The sequence below is a fragment of the Barbus barbus genome (assembly GCF_936440315.1).
Source record: "Barbus barbus genome assembly, chromosome: 41".
Classification (NCBI taxonomy): domain Eukaryota; kingdom Metazoa; phylum Chordata; class Actinopteri; order Cypriniformes; family Cyprinidae; genus Barbus; species Barbus barbus.
Genome location: NC_136719.1, coordinates 19,311,229 through 19,330,126, shown reverse-complemented (window position 1 = coordinate 19,330,126; position 18,898 = coordinate 19,311,229). Strand labels below are relative to the sequence as shown.

Genomic DNA, 18,898 nt, shown 5'->3' with positions numbered 1-18,898 from the left:
TGGCAGCGTGTCCCAGAGGTACCAGCTGTTTACGGCTCACTCCAGGAGAGGGGTAGGGGGTCAATGCCTGGATTGGTTGCTATGGCAACCACGATGTGGATTTGGTGAACATTTTGAGTGTGCGTAACCATCTGGATACAGTATTTGTAGATGAGAGGCTTCTGGATTTCTTGAGTTTCAGCTCAGACGATAAGCCCGCTCTTAATGGACTATATGTTGTGTACTGCATTACAACTTTCCTCAAGCTTTTTTAGGGAGTCAGTGTGCACAGATTTTTATCAGTCTGTGTTTATTTTGATTAGTTTTATTTTGGAGGAATAAGCTGCTGGACTTTTCAGTACTGACAGATATCCCACAGAGTCATTATCTGTATACACCACTGTTCAGAAGTTTGTGGGGTGTTTTTTTTTTTTTGCCTGCGTTTATTCCAAAAGTACAGTAAAAGCAGTATTTTTGTGAAAAATTACAATTTAAAAACTGTTTTCTCTTTACAAAATTTGTTCAAATGTAATTGATTTCTGACAGCTAAGATGAATTTTCAGCCATCATCACTCCAGTCTTCAGTGTCACATGATCCTTCAGAAATCATTCTAAAATGCTGATTTGTGTTCAGTTATGTGTAGATGGTCGTATTTTTGACAAAACAGATAAATGTAGTCTATCCATTGCATATGAAATGTTTTGTTCAGTGTGATTGTTACCATTGTAATGAGAAAGCAGCAGAGATTTTGGAGTCCAACTGTAAAATTTGCCTAATTTGAAGGTTTATGCTCCGGGTGTGTGTTCACGGTGTGTGTGTGTGTTCACTGCTGTGTGTGTGCACGTTGGATGGGTTAAATGCAGAGCACGAATTCCGAGTATGGGTCACCATACTTGGCTGAATGTCACTTCACTTCACTCACTTCACTTTATGGGACAGTTATTCTACTTATTTCCCAATAAATAAGATATCCTAGATACATCCATTATATTTTATGATGTTCCTCAACAACAAAAAACACTCTCTCTTCTATGTTAGTCTGAGTTGCAAGACATTTTTGATTAAGTAACTCCTGTTTTTTAATCCGAAATCCATCATATTGTAAACTGTAACATCATGCCAAAAATTGGTCAATTTACATATTGTTCAGACATTTTTTTTCCTGTCTAAGTCAGAAGTTCTTGGCCAGAACAAACTATAATGTTGATCAGAGTGTATGCTGATAGTCAAGTCTGGCTACACAAGAACAGGATTTCCCTTACCCTCGGTTTGCCCTCATATTTTTCATTCTCCTTCTAAACCCTTGGATATATCGCAAGTCCACATGCTTCTCTCCACATGTTTCTGCTCTTAATCATTTACCTCAGACCTGCAGCTTTCTTTCATTCTGTATCACTCTTGCTCTCATTCTCGCTCTTGTTTTCTCTCTAATGGTTCTCCGTTCATCAGACAGGTGCATTTGACAGCGAGGGTGTTTCGAGGAATATGGAAAAGAGAGCTAATGAGAGCATTTATTCTCGTGGTCCAGCTCCCAGCTCCCCTAGCATACTGTACTCTCTATGCTGATCCCAAGCACAGGTCTAAGATCATCCATTCGGTTGTAATTATAACGTCTTGGGTCTGGATTACAGCAGCAGAGGTTCTTTGGAGGTTACAAGCTTGACTTGAGGAGTGTTGCTTGTGAATAAGACAAGAATTCGGTGCCAACTCCGTCTTCTTTTCTTCTAAATGTCCTGTCTCCAGGCGATTCTTGGCCAGCATCAGAGCGAGTGGAAAATATCGAATTCAAGCCAGATAGAGATTAGCAGATAGCATCCTGGAAGCATTTTAATATGTGGAAGAATTACCAAGCTCAAGAGGAAATTAGGAGTTGGCGAGCACCCTGTCCTACCATGAGTTTGGGCTGAACCCAGAATTCCTCGCTAATCTAACTACAGTTGTCTTTTAAGCCAATTGGCTGTTATTAATACTTTAAGTTCACAAGTGCAAGTGGAGATTAATGGCATTTGTGGTGCATTCGAATGTTTTTTGGAGGAATGGCTTTTAGACTGTCAGACCACTTATAGGAAAATACTTTCAATATTTCTTTAATACAAAAAAAAAATCAAAAACAAACAAATGACTCCTATGAACCGTTTTTTTTAATTGAATCAAATACACAAAACTGACTAATCAGTGTAGTTGCTGACTTTTTTCATGTGATATAGTTAAACATATAGTTATTCATTTTATATATTTAAATTTTTTTATATAATTGTTATGTAAATTAATAGTTTATTTTGTTTTTAAAGAATTATATAAATATAGAAAAAATATTGGTGTGTGTGTGTGTGTATATATATATATATATATAATTAATTTTTTATTTTAAAATCAGTTTTAAATTAGCTATACAAACATAAGTTGAATTCTGTCAACCCAATAATTTACCCCCCCAAATATGTTGCAATTTGAAGTGTATTGGTTTTTTTGGGGGGGGTGTTTGGACAACATACTGTATATGGCAACATTAGTGACTACTAAGCACATATTTCTGTCTAAACTGTATAAATGTATCAACAATACAATGCTAAGATTTACACTTTACATGAGGAAGTTTGCCCACGGGCCACTTAAGTTCCTGTGTTCTGAGTAAACACCCAGAAACTGCAGCATAAATTAAACACCACCACATGTTAGTTGTCAACTTGTATGGTAGTTATTAGTTATCAAAAAATAAAAATACAAAAATAAAATATGGAAAGAAAAGGCGACTTAAAGAGTTCATGTTGATAATTACCATGGTTGGTAGTTTTACATGACAGAAAAAGTATTTGTGATTATTAATATTAATAAGTGTAATAATTTATTGAACATTGCTGTCTTTTATCATATTGCTGTTGCTACAGCTTGCATCATGCCTAACAACTGTGATAAAATCTGTAGAGCATGATCTTGCTTATTACCTTATATTTGGTTCTGTTGTAAACTAATCAAAAAATTGGTTCAAATGAAAACCGTGTTTCTCTATTTTGTGGTTAAACTCAAGGTTTAATGAGAAAACATTCAAACTCGCACACACAATCACAAGCTGCTCTCAGTGGGAGAACAGGCCTCATTGTGCTTCCCACTGTGTTGACTGACTAAAGCATGTGCTGGTCAACAGCTGCTCCAGTTGCCTGCCCGCAACCCCCATAACACCTTTATCCATCTCACTTTTTCTGTCTGGAAGTCTCTCTATCAATCTCTCTGTCTCCATCTTCTCCTTTGACATCTTCCTGCCAAGTGTGCAGGCGTGGACGTGCACCTGCGGCAGCTGTGTCACCCTGCAGTGCAGCTGTCCCCTCTCTGATCCGCTCCATCAGCGTTTGACACTGCTGCAGATCTTCATAATGTAGTTAGTGTCACTAGTACTATTGCTTACACTAGGGTTATTGTGGTGTAGAGGGTTATTATTTCAAATTAGACAACAATTACACTTCATGAACAGTATCTAAATTGGTTTGCAATTGTTTGGGGTTTGGGCTCAAAAGGTGGACAAAGCTGACAGGTTAAAAGTCAGTGTTATTTTAGTATAAGTATAATATATTTGTAATATTTTGAATTAGTTTTTATTTATTTGTATTTTTTTTATTCATATTAATTTCAGTTTTAGTAATTTTGTTTTGTTTTTAAAAATGTCTGTATAGTTAGTTTTTTTTCTTCCAGTTTTAGTTATTTTAGTAAATCAAGATAAACTAAATGAAAAGGAGAAATGTTGCTTTGCTAATTAGCTGAAATAAAAAAAATGTTTTTAAATATTTCAGTTATAGTTTATTTTATTTCAAGTAACAAAACTGTTATGGTTTTAGCTTTAGTTTCAAACTTTAGATTTTTACCTAACTAATGATAAAACTGGTGAAAAAATGAATTCAAGAAGAAACCCGAGCCATATCTAGGGGCCAGAATATCAAAGAGACTTGGCAGTAGGCTTTTTAAATACTTAAAAATACCCAAAATGCCCCAGCAACCACTCAGAACACCTTAGCAACCGCATAGTAATGCCCTGGCAACTATCAAAACACCCTTGCATTTTGTACGGGCTTACATTTTCTTCATAACATATAACAAAGCTAGTTAGTGTGACTCCAGAACCGGCATTTGGTGACCGTTGGCGTCAAGACGGCATCATCTGGTATCTGTGAATCTAATGTTGTTGGATTGTTGGTCTGGCTCTAAGTCAGTGTTGTGTAACATTGAGACTTATTGCCATGTTGAACCAGCGTCGTATGGCCGGTGTTGCTTTGTGAGCGGAGCCCCTGGTGGGCTTGTTTGTCATCAGGCTGGGCGGCAGCGCTGATGTGCTGGACTCATTACTTTTGACCACCTGTTTGTCCTGGGGCAACGAGTGAGCGAAAAATAAAGAGAAACGAGGGAGGGGGAGCTGGGTGAAAATGAAAAAGGGAACAGGACGGATCCTTGTGGGACCAATCTCGGTTTAGCCATGAAGTCACACCGTATGTATAAACACAACTGTGCATGCGTTTGCGATCACAGCCGTGTGTCGGTGGAAACAACGCTGGTAGCTGGAGGCTCAATGTGTGCCTTTGTTTTGAAACTGCCGTGGCTGTGTGTCGCAGGGACAGGTGGATGGCCACCCCCGTCAGACCCCGCCGCTCACACATTAATGACATTTAACACGGCCATATAGCGCGCACACACGCACGCAGCGGGAACCCTGCATGTTTCTCCACCCCTCTCACTAAATGCACACTGTGTGCCCACTCATCCATCTTAAAACTGTCTCTCACTTCATCCTACCCTTTGACCCCGTCACAAATGTCAGAATAAAGAAAACACAATGCCGGTAACCGTCAAAAAGCTTGATGTTGTGCCCAAATTCTGAATACTAACTGGCACACTGGTCCTATTGGTTAAACTTTCTTACAATTTTGTTCTTTTATTTTTATCTGATACGAACATAACCCTACATAAGATGTCTTTCATTCTTTCATAGTTCATAAATAATTTATAATATAATAACAATATATATATATATATATATATATATATATATATATATATACACACACACACACACACACACACAGTTATATATACAGTACATTATGTATTATTTATATATATATACATACATATACACACACACACAGTTATTTCTCTGTAACACACCAGACCTAATTTAACCATCCATTCATTTCAGTCAAAATGCAAAAAAAAAAATTATTTTTCCCCAAATCCTCAATGACTTCACACTATCCTGTTCTGCTTGTGTGTGTTGATAGGATGCAGGTGCACCCAAAAAATCCCCTCAGCAACAAGGGAGGACATCACAGACTCCAGCGCTGGCAATGAAAGCAAACCCCTGAAAATACATGAATAGATAAAAGAGATATTACAAGTGCAGGCACAAATCACAGAGCTGTGGCCTGGTCATCACAGCGACGCTATCCCAGCATGCCAAGTGGGCAGCAGAAGGCTCTACGAGTGGAGTGGATAGGGGCTTTGTGGGTCAGCAGGCAAAGCAAGGCTCTAGTCTGTTGTAGCGATCCTTTGTGAATGTGTATCTGGTTAGCACTCATCTCTGAGGTATTACAGGAGTGTTTGATTTTCTAGGTGTGTGTGTGTGTGTGAGAGAGAGAGAGCATATGTTCAGACTGTTTACCAGAGGCACACTGCTTGTTGAGTTTTGAGGAATGACATGTTTGCTTTTTATAATGGTCAGTGAATTGAGTCTCACTCTGGAAACAAACTTGACTTAATCACTATTATTTGTGTGTATGTGTGTGTGTGTGTGTGTGTGTGTGTGTGTGTGTGTGTGTGTGTGTGTGTGTGTGGGTGGGTCGGTGTGGGTGTGCGAGTGAGTGTGTGTACCTACTTATCTATACTTTGAAGTCAAATTTATGACTAGAACTGTAAGGGAAATCCTCATTTGTGAAAACATAAATTAAGTAAATATTTATTTAATTTTTATGGTTAAATGTGTTTTAAATTATGAATAATATTGATGTTATTTTTTATATTAGTAGTATTAAAAAATATTAAATTATAAATTAATTAAATTGTGTCAATTGTGTTGTAACTAAATTACAAGCAGTTTATACAGTGTTATACAAATATATATTGATCTTAGGTCAGATACAGGTACTGTATACATATTTCCTGTATGTTTGAGCAGGTGGGTGTATGTCTCTATGTATGTATATGTGTGTGTGTGTGTGTGTGTGTGTGTGTGTGTTCATACCTAGTTGGACAGGTGCACTGGGCACCACAAAAGAGCACTGTGTCGATGCTATTCCTCTTAGTGGCAGTAGCACAGCTGCTTGTGTCCTGTTTCCTCTGCTCTGTCTGTTTCTGTTAGCACACACACACACACAGTACAGGTTTTACCACTGAACACTCTCATGTTCGTCTTTGACTTATGCATTTCAAAGGAAACACAATTGCACATGAACACACAGACATTCTTATGCACATTCACAATACACAATACACATACACATTTGGATAGCCATAGACAAAAAACATTGAAACAGCTGTTTCTCAGAGACAGCAATGAGGTGAAATGGAGATAAAATGGAAATTATTTCTCAAGGGCATTGTGTTTCCATTTCTACTTATAAGGACAGTTCAGCCAAAAAAATTTAATTCTGTTGTCATATACTCACACTAATGTTGTTACATACCTTACATACATACCATACATAGACTTTCTTTTTCCAGTGGAAGGCAAAATAAAGATATTCTGAGGAATGCTGGTAACTAACAGTTCCAGTTGACTTCAATTGTATTTTTGTCCAGACGATCAAAGTCAGTGGAAACCGAAACTGTCTTATCTTCTTAAGTAAATGATGACTGAATTTTCATTTTGGGGCGTATTATCCTGCTTTCAGGAAGAAATTGACCTCAATGTCTCAAACTGTTCTCTCATTTGCCATGTCATCTCGTTATTTTTTCCTTTACTATATATCACTATAAAAGTGGAAATCATTTGACTTTTGACTAGTATTATTTTCCTAAATACTGGGGTTCATCTCGTTCCTGTGTCACTTTGTTCACTTTTCTCTCTCCTCCTTCTGGTCCATAGTCTCAAAACAGCAAAAAGTGGCTTTGGAATCTATGATTTTCAATGTTACTTTAGTATCATATATCCATCGAATGGATTAATGCAGCTTGTGTTGATTGAATATGCTCAGTCTGTTCTTTCTTTGTTCTGCAGGTTACACGGGTGCCGATCGAGTCCTGTGAGCAGTATGGCACTTGTGGAGAGTGTCTGAGCTCTGGAGATCCACACTGTGGCTGGTGTGTTCTGCATAACATGTAAGTTCCTTCTTTAGATTTATGCACACAGTTAATAGTAAATAACAAAGATTTTTCATGTGTTTGAAGACCAGAATCTCTAGTCTAGAAATGATCATATGTAAAAGCCCAGTGGTGCTCGGATGGCACAGAGGTTGTTCGCCCTCTGGTGGTGGACTAGTGCAACTGCATCCAGATGCTAATATCTCACTCAGTGCTGAATCCTCAGATGCTTGTATGCTTTTAAATATTGAATCTTACGTTTCCAGAACAACAGGCAACTGACATTACTGCGTTGGTCATCTTTTAGTGGTTTTGTGCCGTTGTCTTCTCTCTCGCATCCTGACTCTGTAGGGGTGTGTAAACCCTCCACTGGCATCATTACAGTAATGGCGGGCGTACCTCCCTTGGAAAAGTGCACTTAAAGTAATTTACATGACTCCCGACAGGACAGGGACAAATAATTGGCGAAGTGAGCGGTATTTGTGCATCTCTGTTCAGCATGGGGCTGTTTTTTCAGTCAGTGTGCCGTTACCACGGCAGGATTACATTCCTCCATCAGTCCTCCGGGGCTTTCTGCTGTATTAAAGCTCATGTAATACAGATGCCATTCAATTCTCAAACATACCATGCTGTGCTGTGCAGACAAGCTTATGTATTTATTAATTCACTAGCAAAAAGAACTAAAAGTACCATGCTACTACTTTTGTTTTTTAATGTGACATATTCTTTGAAATTAATTAATTTATAAATATTTTTTATTTTATTCATGTGTATATATATATATATATATATATATATATATATATATATATGAGAATAGTACTGAATGGTATATATGTTATAGATATATTCTAACTATATTCTGTATGCTGTACTTATTTTAAGCTACTTTTTTTTTTTTTTGAAGGAAGATATACCGTAAATATCATGGTATATCAATATGGTAATCACTCGAGACCATGCTGTATATCAGATTCTCTCATTTTCTCTTTCGCTCCATGTGTGCTAGTATTCCTCCCTCCCCATGGCGAGTGCTTTTTCACAGTCAGTGTTCTCTTAATGAAATTAACACCTCTCACTCGTTCTAATTCCAGCTCCAAACTCATATTTGCTCATTTCTCACTCCTCACGGCCCCTATGGGGTCAGTCCTTCCACATCTGATAGAGCGACAGACAGAGAGAGAGAGATTGCTGACACCTACTACAATGGTTTCATTAGTCTTTAAGCCTTCACTGCATTGTTTTTCAATTATAATTTTTTTTTTGCTCATACTTTAAAATAAATGTTTTTAAATAGTTCTTCTGGGATCATTAAAGCACCAAAGCAGATGGTTTAAGGAAAAATAATTCCTTAAAATGTCTTTAAAAAACACATCGGGCAAATATCACAGACTTGTGTGAATCTGTCACATAACCATAAGTCGTCATTTTTTTGAAAGAAGCACTGCAGTTTTTAATTAAAATTCATTTGATGAAGTTATAAGTTACAAATTTGTAGGAAAAATTTGATTTGAAGTTTTCAGTACTGAAAGATGGTCCAGTCTCATGTCAGTCATTTAATGTTTTCACTACTGTTCAAAAGTTTGGTATCGGTAAGATTTTTGAAAGAAGTTTCTTATGTTCACCAAAGCTGCATTTATTTGATCAAAAATACAATAAAAACAGTAATATTGTGAAATATTATTACAAGTTCAAATTTAAAATGTAAATTATTCCTGTTGTGACAAAGCTGAATTTCCAGCAGCCATTCCTTCAGTCTCCAGTGTCACATGATCCCTCAGAAATCATTTTAATATGCTGATTTGGTGCTTTTATTATTATTATCAATGTGAAAATAGTTGTACTGCTTAATATGTTTGTCCGTGATGCAGTTTTTTTTAATAAAAAGTTCAAATGTACAGCAATTAATCAATGAATCAATTAATGTGGCCTTGCTTAATAAATATATAAATTAATTTCTTTAAAAAAAAAAAAAAAGTCTGACGCCAAACTTTTGAATGGTAGTGTATTTATTTATTGTTCTTGCCTTGTTTGAAGGATTTTTTTTTTTTTTTTTTTACCCTGGAGACTTTTTTTGTAGAGCAACAATATTCTGCTCTTAGTAAGCGAGACGGCTCTCTCTTTATTTTTACCTCAGTTCAGAATAATGTGATTTGTCAAAGTTCCTCTAATTACCAGCTGCTGCTGCGCACCATGTGATTGAAAGGAGAAAAAATGAGCGCGAAGAGACAAAGCAAGATAGTGTTGAAGCATATGAGGCAGCACTAAATCTGCTGGTGTTTAGACTATGAAGGCAAAAAGCATCTATCTGGTATCTGTCTGGCATTAGGCGACATCTCTCATTGGCCAGTTAGGTGGGACCCCGAGACTGGGAGGAGACAGAAAAAGGAGGAGAGCATAAAGTTTGCTGTCAGATTTAGGAAGACTAATCTCCTTGGCCCGTAGAGAACACTAATCCTGGAGATGATCTGATTGGCTGAACTCCTTTGAGGTCAAAGGCTGGTTTAATATCAGTGATCCAGCAGTTGCTCAGCAGAGATCATTCCAACGGATCCATAATCGCTTTTAGGATTTAGCTCATTATAGAGAGAAAGAGGGAGGTGGGGAATCTTAGTGCTGATCAGTGTTTAAGGGCAGTGTGTAAGCGCATTTAACATTATGTAATACATGTGTGTTTGGAAATGGTGTGTGTGTGTGTGTGTGTGTGTGTGTGTGTGTGTGTGTGTGTGTGTGTGTGTGTGTGTGTGTGTGTGTGTGTGTGTGTGTGTGTGTGTGTGTATGTGTGTGTGTGTGTAAGCTCTCGGCTTGGATCTTGTTTGCATGGCTGTGGCGGCCGTTCCAGGAGGGAGACGAACTTCACAGCAAGGTTCAGCGTTTGATCCGTGCTGTGAGGAAGCATTCGCTCCCTCTCTCTCTCTCTGATGTACCCGCATGGACATTCTTGATATGTTGGGCTAGCACACTTTTTCTGCCACGTATACTGTATACTGTGCACCATATGGCAATTTTCTTATGCATTGAATGCACAGAGCACAATGTGTGAGATGTTGTGTCCCATAATGCAGTGCACTTGACTTGACCTTCCATGTGACAAATGAAGCAGAAAAAAAAAGATCAATTTTCACTGCGATTTTCACAGAAATTATATTTATAAAACAGGCCTGAAAAGGTTATGAAAATTAGTACAGTTTTCAAAAAATGTAGTCTGGAATACGTTTTAATTTTGTTTAATTGGATGGAAATAATTCTAGAGTAAATAATATTTACTCATTTCACAAAGCAGTGACATTTCTTGTCTTTTCTTTAGACTGACATAAGTATAGTCACAACAAAATTATTTGGCAATCAACAGCAACAACTCATCACTTCATCAGTTCATAAATTAAATGCCATTGATACCTGCATGCGTTCAGAAGGATTGCTGTATAGATGCTTAAATGTTCATTCAAATAGCGATTATGGTTATAACAATCATTTGCTGCTCATTACATGGCCACACCATTTACTCCTCTGTCTCTGTAATGAACTTAGATGGGGCTGGTCTGTGTTCAGGTGATATGGGATTGGTGTTCAGCTAAATGAATTCCTAATTACATATTGATTTGAAGGAATGGAAGCTGATTCCCCCTCACAGGCTGTTTATGAGTGAATTATTTCACCTGTTGGACAAATACTGGGGCAGTATGGAGATGAGAGATCGATTTACACTGGTGCTGGGTTTTGAACTCTTATTGTATTACCTCTCTAGTTGTCTCGCCTCACCTCCTCTCCTTGTCCCATCTGCTCTCCTCTCATTTCTTTTCATCTCTCATCTCCTCATCTGTACTCAATTAGTCTTGACGAAAACTATAGTCTTTTCATCTAATCTGAACTTTTCTGTTTGCTTTACTTCTCTTTTTGTCTCATCTCATCTCGACCCTTCTTTTTTCATCTCTTCTCATCTCATCTTCACTCGTTTTCAATTTTAATTTCTTCTCAACACTTTTCTGTTCTCGTCCTCACTTCTCCTCTTCTTGTTTGTATTTCTCATCTCGATCCCTCTCATTTTTGTCTCATCTCATCTTATCTTTTCATCTCATTTCATCTTAGCCCTTTTCTTTGTCTCATCTTGACTCTTCTCTTTTAATTTCATCTAATTTTCTCTTCTCTTCTCGTCACTTCTTTTTTTGTCTTATTTCATCTTGACTATTCTCTTTTCATCTCTTTTCTTCTCATCTCATCTACACTTTTCAATTTTCATCTCTTCTTGGCTCTTCTTTTTTCATCTTTACTCGTGTCCTCTTCTCGTCATCTCTTCTTGACTGTATTTGTCTCATCTCGATCCCTCTCTTCTTTGTCTCATCTCAGCTTTTCTCTTTTCATCTCATCTCAACCCTTCTCTTTTTATCCTCTCATCTTTTCTCTTTTCATCAAATTTTTTCATCAAAGCCCTTTGTCTCATCTCATTTTGACTCATTTATTTTATCTCAGCTTTCTCTTATCTCCAATTCTTGTCACTTCTTTTTTTGTCTTCTCATCTCGACCTTTCTCTTTTCGTCTGTTTTCTTTTCTTTTCTCATCTTCACTCATTTTCAATTTTCGTCTTTGTCTTTGTCTCATCTTATTTCTCTTTCTCGTCTAATGTCTCCTCTTCTCATATACTGTTGTGTTGCCTCTTCACTCGTCTCTTCTTTTTGCCTTGTCTATATCTTGTCTCATTTTGCCACTTCCTGTACTTCTCTTCTCATCTCGTTTTTCACATCTCATTTTGGTCTCCCCTTCTCATCTCCTCTCTTTTTGTCTCTCGCTCCCTTTCCTCTCCTCTTGTCCCATCTTTACTCATCTCATCGTGACTCCTCTGTTTTCTTCTCCATCTCATCTGAACCCTCCCAGGGAGGAGTTCACAACACTCCCACAGCTTTCTTCTCAATTTTATTTTAAAAGAGACATTTATTCATCTATAAAACGTCCCGTCTTCTCCTCCCTCAGAGCTTTGCTCAATCAGATGTCTCGCCACACACCTCGCGGGATGTTTTGGGGATGCTGGTAAGAACGCAGGAAAGAAACAAGAGAAAATCTTCTCCTGTCGTCTGTCTCTGCTCATCAGGGCTGAGTGTGTGTGTTGAGTGTTTAAGGAGAAGGAAAGACATTGTAATTGCCTGTCTGGTGCATGGGGCTCAAAGCAGACGGTAGTGAAAAACCCAAAGGTTAACCCACCACTACTATTACCCTCCTCTGTCTCTTGCTTTCTCTCTCTTACACGCACACTGAAAACAGGTCATTCATAAATCTTAAAGCTTGTCACATACAACCTGTAACATATCACTACCACATCAAATATCAACGCTTATTCATAATTAACAGCAGTATGTCAATAGCTTTCGGTTTTCAGTAAGTCAATGCAAAGAGTTTAGTCAGGCACAACAGCTCATTTGCATATTAAAGGTTGCTGATATTAAAGCTAAAACAACCTGTTTAATTATAAGGCCCAGAGAGGAGTCATGCTAAAAAAAAAACACACATTTTGGTGCAACAAACCTTGACTTTAAACATGAATCATATTGTATGTGTGTGCTTGTGTGTTCAGGCATTTTCTTTGATGAGTATACAGCTCTCTAAGCATTTCATTCAGGTCTTTAGAGGACCAGGGTTGTCGAGAGGCAGAATAAACCCCTCTGGAGACAAAATTGTGTACTGGGAACACACGCTCTTCATTTAAGGAAAGAGAGAGAAGAGGTTGCCCACTAAGTACACACACTTACATGTACACACACATTATAATGGCCTTCTCCTGGTGCCATGGCAACGCAGCATCCCGAGTACACCCACCTCCTCCTCCAAAATCAAACCCGGCGCCTGGATTTGGCGGCTCAGAGAGATGCACACACTCGCGCAGACAAACCCACACCCACGTTTTCAGACAGTGAAGCACATTAAGGGTCATTTCTTCCCCCCAGAGCATTAGGCATGTTAAAAAGACACGGCAAATTGCAAGCCTACGTGCTCTTTGTCAAAGATAGAGGAGCAAAGAGAGAGGGAGGCTGAGTCAAAACCAAGTGACAGGCTGAATGAGTGTGGTGTGAAAAGTAAAAATAACAACCCTCAGATTTGCAGAAGTATAGTGAGATTTATAACTGTAGGATGGATCAGCCATAGTAGTTTATGCTAGTCTATGTGTAAATGCAACAAAAAAAATTATAATTTGGCATCAAAAAAGGCATTTTCAAGATTCAAGATTTTTATTCGTAACATACACAATTATACAGAGTATTACCAGCAGTGAAATGTCCTGAATGTTTTCCTGTCCATCCGTGCTTTCTGCTAAGTAAAAAATTATACATGTATAAGGTACGAACATTGTTGGCTTGTGACAGCAATGACAGCTTTAGTCATGTGCTGTCTTATCAGCTGGTCTGGAATTAGAAGACACTGATTGCTCTTTAAGGGAGAGTGATGGTTTGAAAGCGTTCAGCACCAAGGACAGCAGCTAAATGCAGCCTGTGTGAAAATCAAACACACTTAAACGTCAAAGGGATACACTACCATATTCAATTCTAAAGACTAGAGTAATGGCTACTGAAAATTCAGCTTTGCATCATGGAATAAATAACCATTTTAAAAAACGGTTGTTTAAAATTGTTATAATATTGTAATAATTTTCACTGCATTTTTGCTCAAATGAGCATGAGGGACTTCTTGTAAAAGCATTTGAAAAACCTTAGCAACCCACACTTTTAAATGTAGTTCACTGGGAAATAAAAAGAATGTTATGGAAATTACAGATCATTAATTCACCATCGTGTCGTTCCAAATCCATGCATTTTTCTTTCCTCCAAGGAACACAGAAGAAGATCTATTGGAGAATGTCCAGCGTTCTCTTTTTCATAATGAGGACTGTCAAACTGCAAAAATGTGAAATATTCCCCTCTTTTATAGTTCTGAAATTTCATTTATGCTCATTTTTTCGTGCCAGATTTAACTTCATGGTATCAAACATCATTGGTGTGTCTTGTCGTAGACATCAAATCTAGTGTGACACATTTTAATGCAACATTTGTGAAAATTTGAAAACTCTAGCAGAGAAGACTTTCAGGAAATAATGATTTAAATTTCTGCCTTTTTATGCAAAGTTTGCTTCAGTTTTACTGTATGGCTTCAGGCTCCTTTTTATCACTTTTAAATTATTTTTCCTCATTTTTGGAGTTATTATTATGCTGTATATATTTTTGTATGTGCTATGTTATTGTACAGCATTTTGCATCAGCCCATTGTTTTTTAATGTGTTTTAACTGCTGTTTTGATTTGACACGAGGGTGAGAAAATGATGAAAGAATACAATTTATCTAGTGAATATTTCTCATAAATTCATTTTATTTTTGTTTATTGGTTCGTTAAGCATTGATATGTGCTCAGAAAAGGGTTCTCTTCTACTGAGTTTCTGCCAAATTAATAAACATCAGTCTTTGTGGTTGTCCCAATATTCTCCCAACTAACTACTATGCACTCTCTTTCTCTTCTAGATGCTCTCAAAGGGATCGTTGCGAGCGGGCAAACGAGCCACACCGTTTTGCTGCCACGCTGAACCAGTGTGTGAAAGCCACAGTGTACCCGGACAGCATCGCTGTGTCTGAACCCAGCGTACCGGTGAGACCATTTATAACCTTTACTCACAAGAACACAAACACCTTAACAACGTCGAGGCTATGTTGACTGAAATACAGGAGCATGGATTCCTTCTAGCGAGAACAATTAGCGTGAATTAGTTTTCAGTGCGATGTCTAGATAAACAGTTTTGGGTTTAGGAAAGCGTGCGCTGTGTGGGAGGGCTTGAACAGCGAGATATCTGGAAACAGAGGCCTTTGGGAAAGGTATGTGTGGGTGAGATGCCAAATAAGCGTGTGGGCCAGAGTAGGAGTTGCATTCAAGAAGACAAAGACATCGATTCAGGGCTAAGACTCTTGTTTTGGACATTATTTTTAGTTTTATCCTGCTAGATGCTTCGTATTCATGCAAAAAAAGTACTGTCTCAGGCATACCAGGTAGTTTGAAGGTATTCACCTTGGTTAAACTTCCCTAGGAAGCCAGGGAAAAAAATTGTGATGTCCAGATAATTGATAGAGTTCCTGTATCACAGCTACCTGATTAAGATAATGAGGCGTCCAGCTCTAAATTAGATGTTTCTGTCATGCCGTAGCGCTCGACGACATGACAACAGGGTCACCGCTGTTCGGCGTGCCGTACAATGAAGGGAAACATCACCATGACAACAAAACCCATCCGCACGGGCGCCGGAGGAGCATGAAAAGCAGCAAAAACAATCAAATTACCTTTATTAGTAATGCTAGCAACAATTAGCCCTCCCTGCACATCGGCAGCCGCGACGAGAAATGAGAAAAAGCGCAATGAAAGGAGCAAAGGCAAAACACAGAGACACCAATCACGCCTCATCAGTGTTGTTATGGTCAGACAATGCTTTATAGCAAAACAATGCCTCGTCTTGAAGTTTGAGTACAGCTTGTGTATCTACAACAAATAACAAGACAGCTAATTAGCAATTCTGTAGCTATCGCTCTCAGCGAACTAGCCTAAAGAGTGCAGAATTGAGCATTCGTGTGGTTTTGAAGTAATTAGATGGCATATAGACATTGGAAATTTCAAAAGAGAGGGCAGAAGTCAATGAGATGGTCCGAACGTAACCTCCGAACTATTGGAACCGATGTGGTAAAAGCAAAAAAGTTGGCCACGCAATCTTAACAAATGTCACAGCAATAATTGTCCTCTTCTTCAGTGGCGAGAAGACCTGCCTGCATGTGAAATGTGTGTATTTATAGCCTGTGAGTTCCGTCCTGTGTGTCACCGGTCCCCCAGAGAATGAGTTCAGAGGGCCATGTGTGCTTTGAGAAGATGTGCGAGAGCATTCGTGTGAAATGCAGGAGATGTAGTTCAAAGATAGAGAAGGAACGGATGGATTGTTAAATGCCCTCTTTGAGCAGGAGTCTTTATAAGGTTAAGTCTGTAATGATGGCTGGAGTTTTTGCTGTGTGAGACCATCTGGTGCGTGCTGCAGAATGAACTTTGCCCATGTGACTGAGACTGAGGTTATTTTATCAGAAATAAATAGCTTCTTTCGGACCCATAGCATGGTGGATAGCACTCATGGTTCTGATGTGGTTTTCGTTCGAGTACTCATCCTACCCACTCTCTATTTTTTGTATTTGTTTTCTATATATACTGTACATTATAAAATAAATTCTTACATAAAATAATGTACAAAGTAGTATTAATATGAATAGAGAATAATTGTTACAATTACAATAAAATAATCATATATCATGATAAAGTACTTTTAATATACCAATAAAATATTAGCATAATAAAATAAAATATTAATGTCAGTTAATTAAAATAAAGTATTAATAAAAAATGTATGTATTGTAATGTACATATTACTATATATTTTTATAATTATTTATCAGAATCAGAATCAGCTTTATTCGTCAAGTGATTATAATAATAAAAGTAATAAAGTATCTATAATGCTAATATAAATATAAAATATTATAAATGAATGAAAAATAAAATTATTGAAATTAATTTTAGTCAATATTGCTGTGACCCCACATCCAGGAGTTTTCAAAATAAAAATATTGTTTATGTGAACTAATGTCTGTATTTTATATCTATATCTAGATAAATATTTTTTTAAGCCCAGACTGTATTTTGTTCTATCCAACATATGGAAACCTGAATAGAAACAAAAATATGGCTCTCAGAATAAAGTAATTCTGACTATTTTGAAAACGTCTGTTCTAATCTGATGTCTTTCCTCCATCTAGCTGCTGGTGAAAGTGACAGATGTTCCGGATCTTTCCGCTGGAATCACATGCTCCTTCGGGAACCTGACGGAGGTTGAGGGCAGAGTGGATGGGAATCAGATTCTCTGCACTTCTCCCGCTGCTAAAGATGTTCCCATCATCCCCACAGATCAAGGTATTTATTCAAACTAGACTATTCAAACTAAAACTCCATATTGCCGCACTATTTTATACCCCCATAGATTTACTCCTGATATCTCCTGCTCTCCATGTACTCAACTTTCCCTATCAATCGGCATCTCTTTTGTTTTTTCTTTATCCATCTGTCTACCTGTTCCCCTCAGGGAGGTGATCTCTATTCTCTTGTATAGATGCTCTATTAATAAACCCTCCCTAGCGCACCCAGCAGCCTCGCTTCCTAATGAGGGCTTCATTCAGCGGTGCCGCCTGCTCTCACACTCGAGCCGTACCATCGATCCCACCGGCCACGTACAACCGCGGCTCTAATGAGCCTACACCGACCCTGGGTCGGCCCCAGGGCTACAGGCGTGCTCTCAGACACACTTACGCCCATTACAGGTGACGAGCCCTCTGCCCTCTCCCTACCCATAATAGCTGCAGGGATGGAGTTCTTCCCGAACGCTGATCAACAATCGGGTTTAGAGTCATCTTTGGTTATGAATTTAATCGGGGATCGCAGTGTAGGAAACCAAAAGTAGCGGATCCAGTTCCGTGAAAAACCGCATGGTGTAAGTGTATATGTGACTACAGAGGCATCGTTTAAGTATTCACTCTGTTGGCATCGCTTATACAGCAAGATTACACTGATTTTTTTAAAAGCTAACATTCGTCTGCGGGCAAATTCCTACATGTGCTTTCCGTCTAACCTCTGTTGGGAAGCAGATGGCCGCATATGCGGCAGAAGTTGGTGGTGATTATCTGAATCACAATAATCCCCTCCCAGCTCACAGTAAATGACAGCTCTGTTTACCCACAACCCCCCAGCTCTTGTTGGGGGGAGCGTTATCCAATCAGTGGCCTCCCTCAGGTAAATGTCATCTAATCCCCCGGTGCCTCATATTTGCCGCATCTCTCTTGACTGAATCGGGACTCGATAGGAACATAAGAGCATCGATCATGTGTGGAAATACCTGCTCATTGAGTGGTGGGTGCTTCTATTCCTAGTTTATTTCCAATAGCTACAAGGCACAAGACGGTTTGGCGTTTGGGAATTGCGTGCCAGTTATTGACCTTGGCATATGTGCCAAAAACATGTTTAAAAAGCCAACTTTTACCCTTTAGGCCGTTCATCCCTGTTACGAGGCGCGGAAACAGGTGCGAAGGAGGGAAGAGGAGAGGAAGTGGTGCTTTCGGGTCACTGCTGACTCCCACACACTGTATGCTAGCTGAATCGCTGCCTGTTTGGGACGGCGCTCGTGCTTATTTGAGTATGAAGGAGCTGGCTGTTTATCGAGCGCGAGCGTTTGGTCTGAACGCCGATCGGCATTCTCCACGCAGCCACCCTGCCAAATGGGACTGGCCTGGCTGGTGTTCTGCGGCGCTGCCAGCCGCTCCTCCGCCATTACATCGACACTGCCGCCCGCGGGCCTGTTTCACATTAACAGCAGGGCTCAGCTGTGATTTGTGTGACAATAGCATCTCTCCACAAAAAAAAAAAAAAGAGCCAAATATGCTCATATCGGTTTGGATGCCATGCACTGCAGCGCTGCTCAAGGCTCCGCTTGACTGTGAGAATACGATGCGAGGAATGCCAAGTATTAATCAGAAGACAGCTTGAGCATGAAGCAAGCTGAAAAAAGGGTGGCTAACCAAACACAACAGA

At 38.8% G+C, this 18,898-nt stretch overlaps 1 protein-coding gene across 1 annotated transcript in view; it reads left to right on the top strand.

Moving 5' to 3' along the window:
* LOC306860340 (plexin-A2-like) overlaps positions 1-18,898 on the top strand; it is a gene marked incomplete at both ends in the record, with an annotated part of 174,331 nt that overhangs the window by 81,319 nt on the left and 74,114 nt on the right. Inside the window, 3 exons of the mRNA XM_079401989.1 lie at positions 7,179-7,279; positions 14,761-14,884; positions 17,077-17,230. Coding sequence (XP_079258115.1) covers positions 7,179-7,279; positions 14,761-14,884; positions 17,077-17,230 — 379 coding nt within the window. The remainder of the gene's footprint in view (positions 1-7,178; positions 7,280-14,760; positions 14,885-17,076; positions 17,231-18,898) is intronic.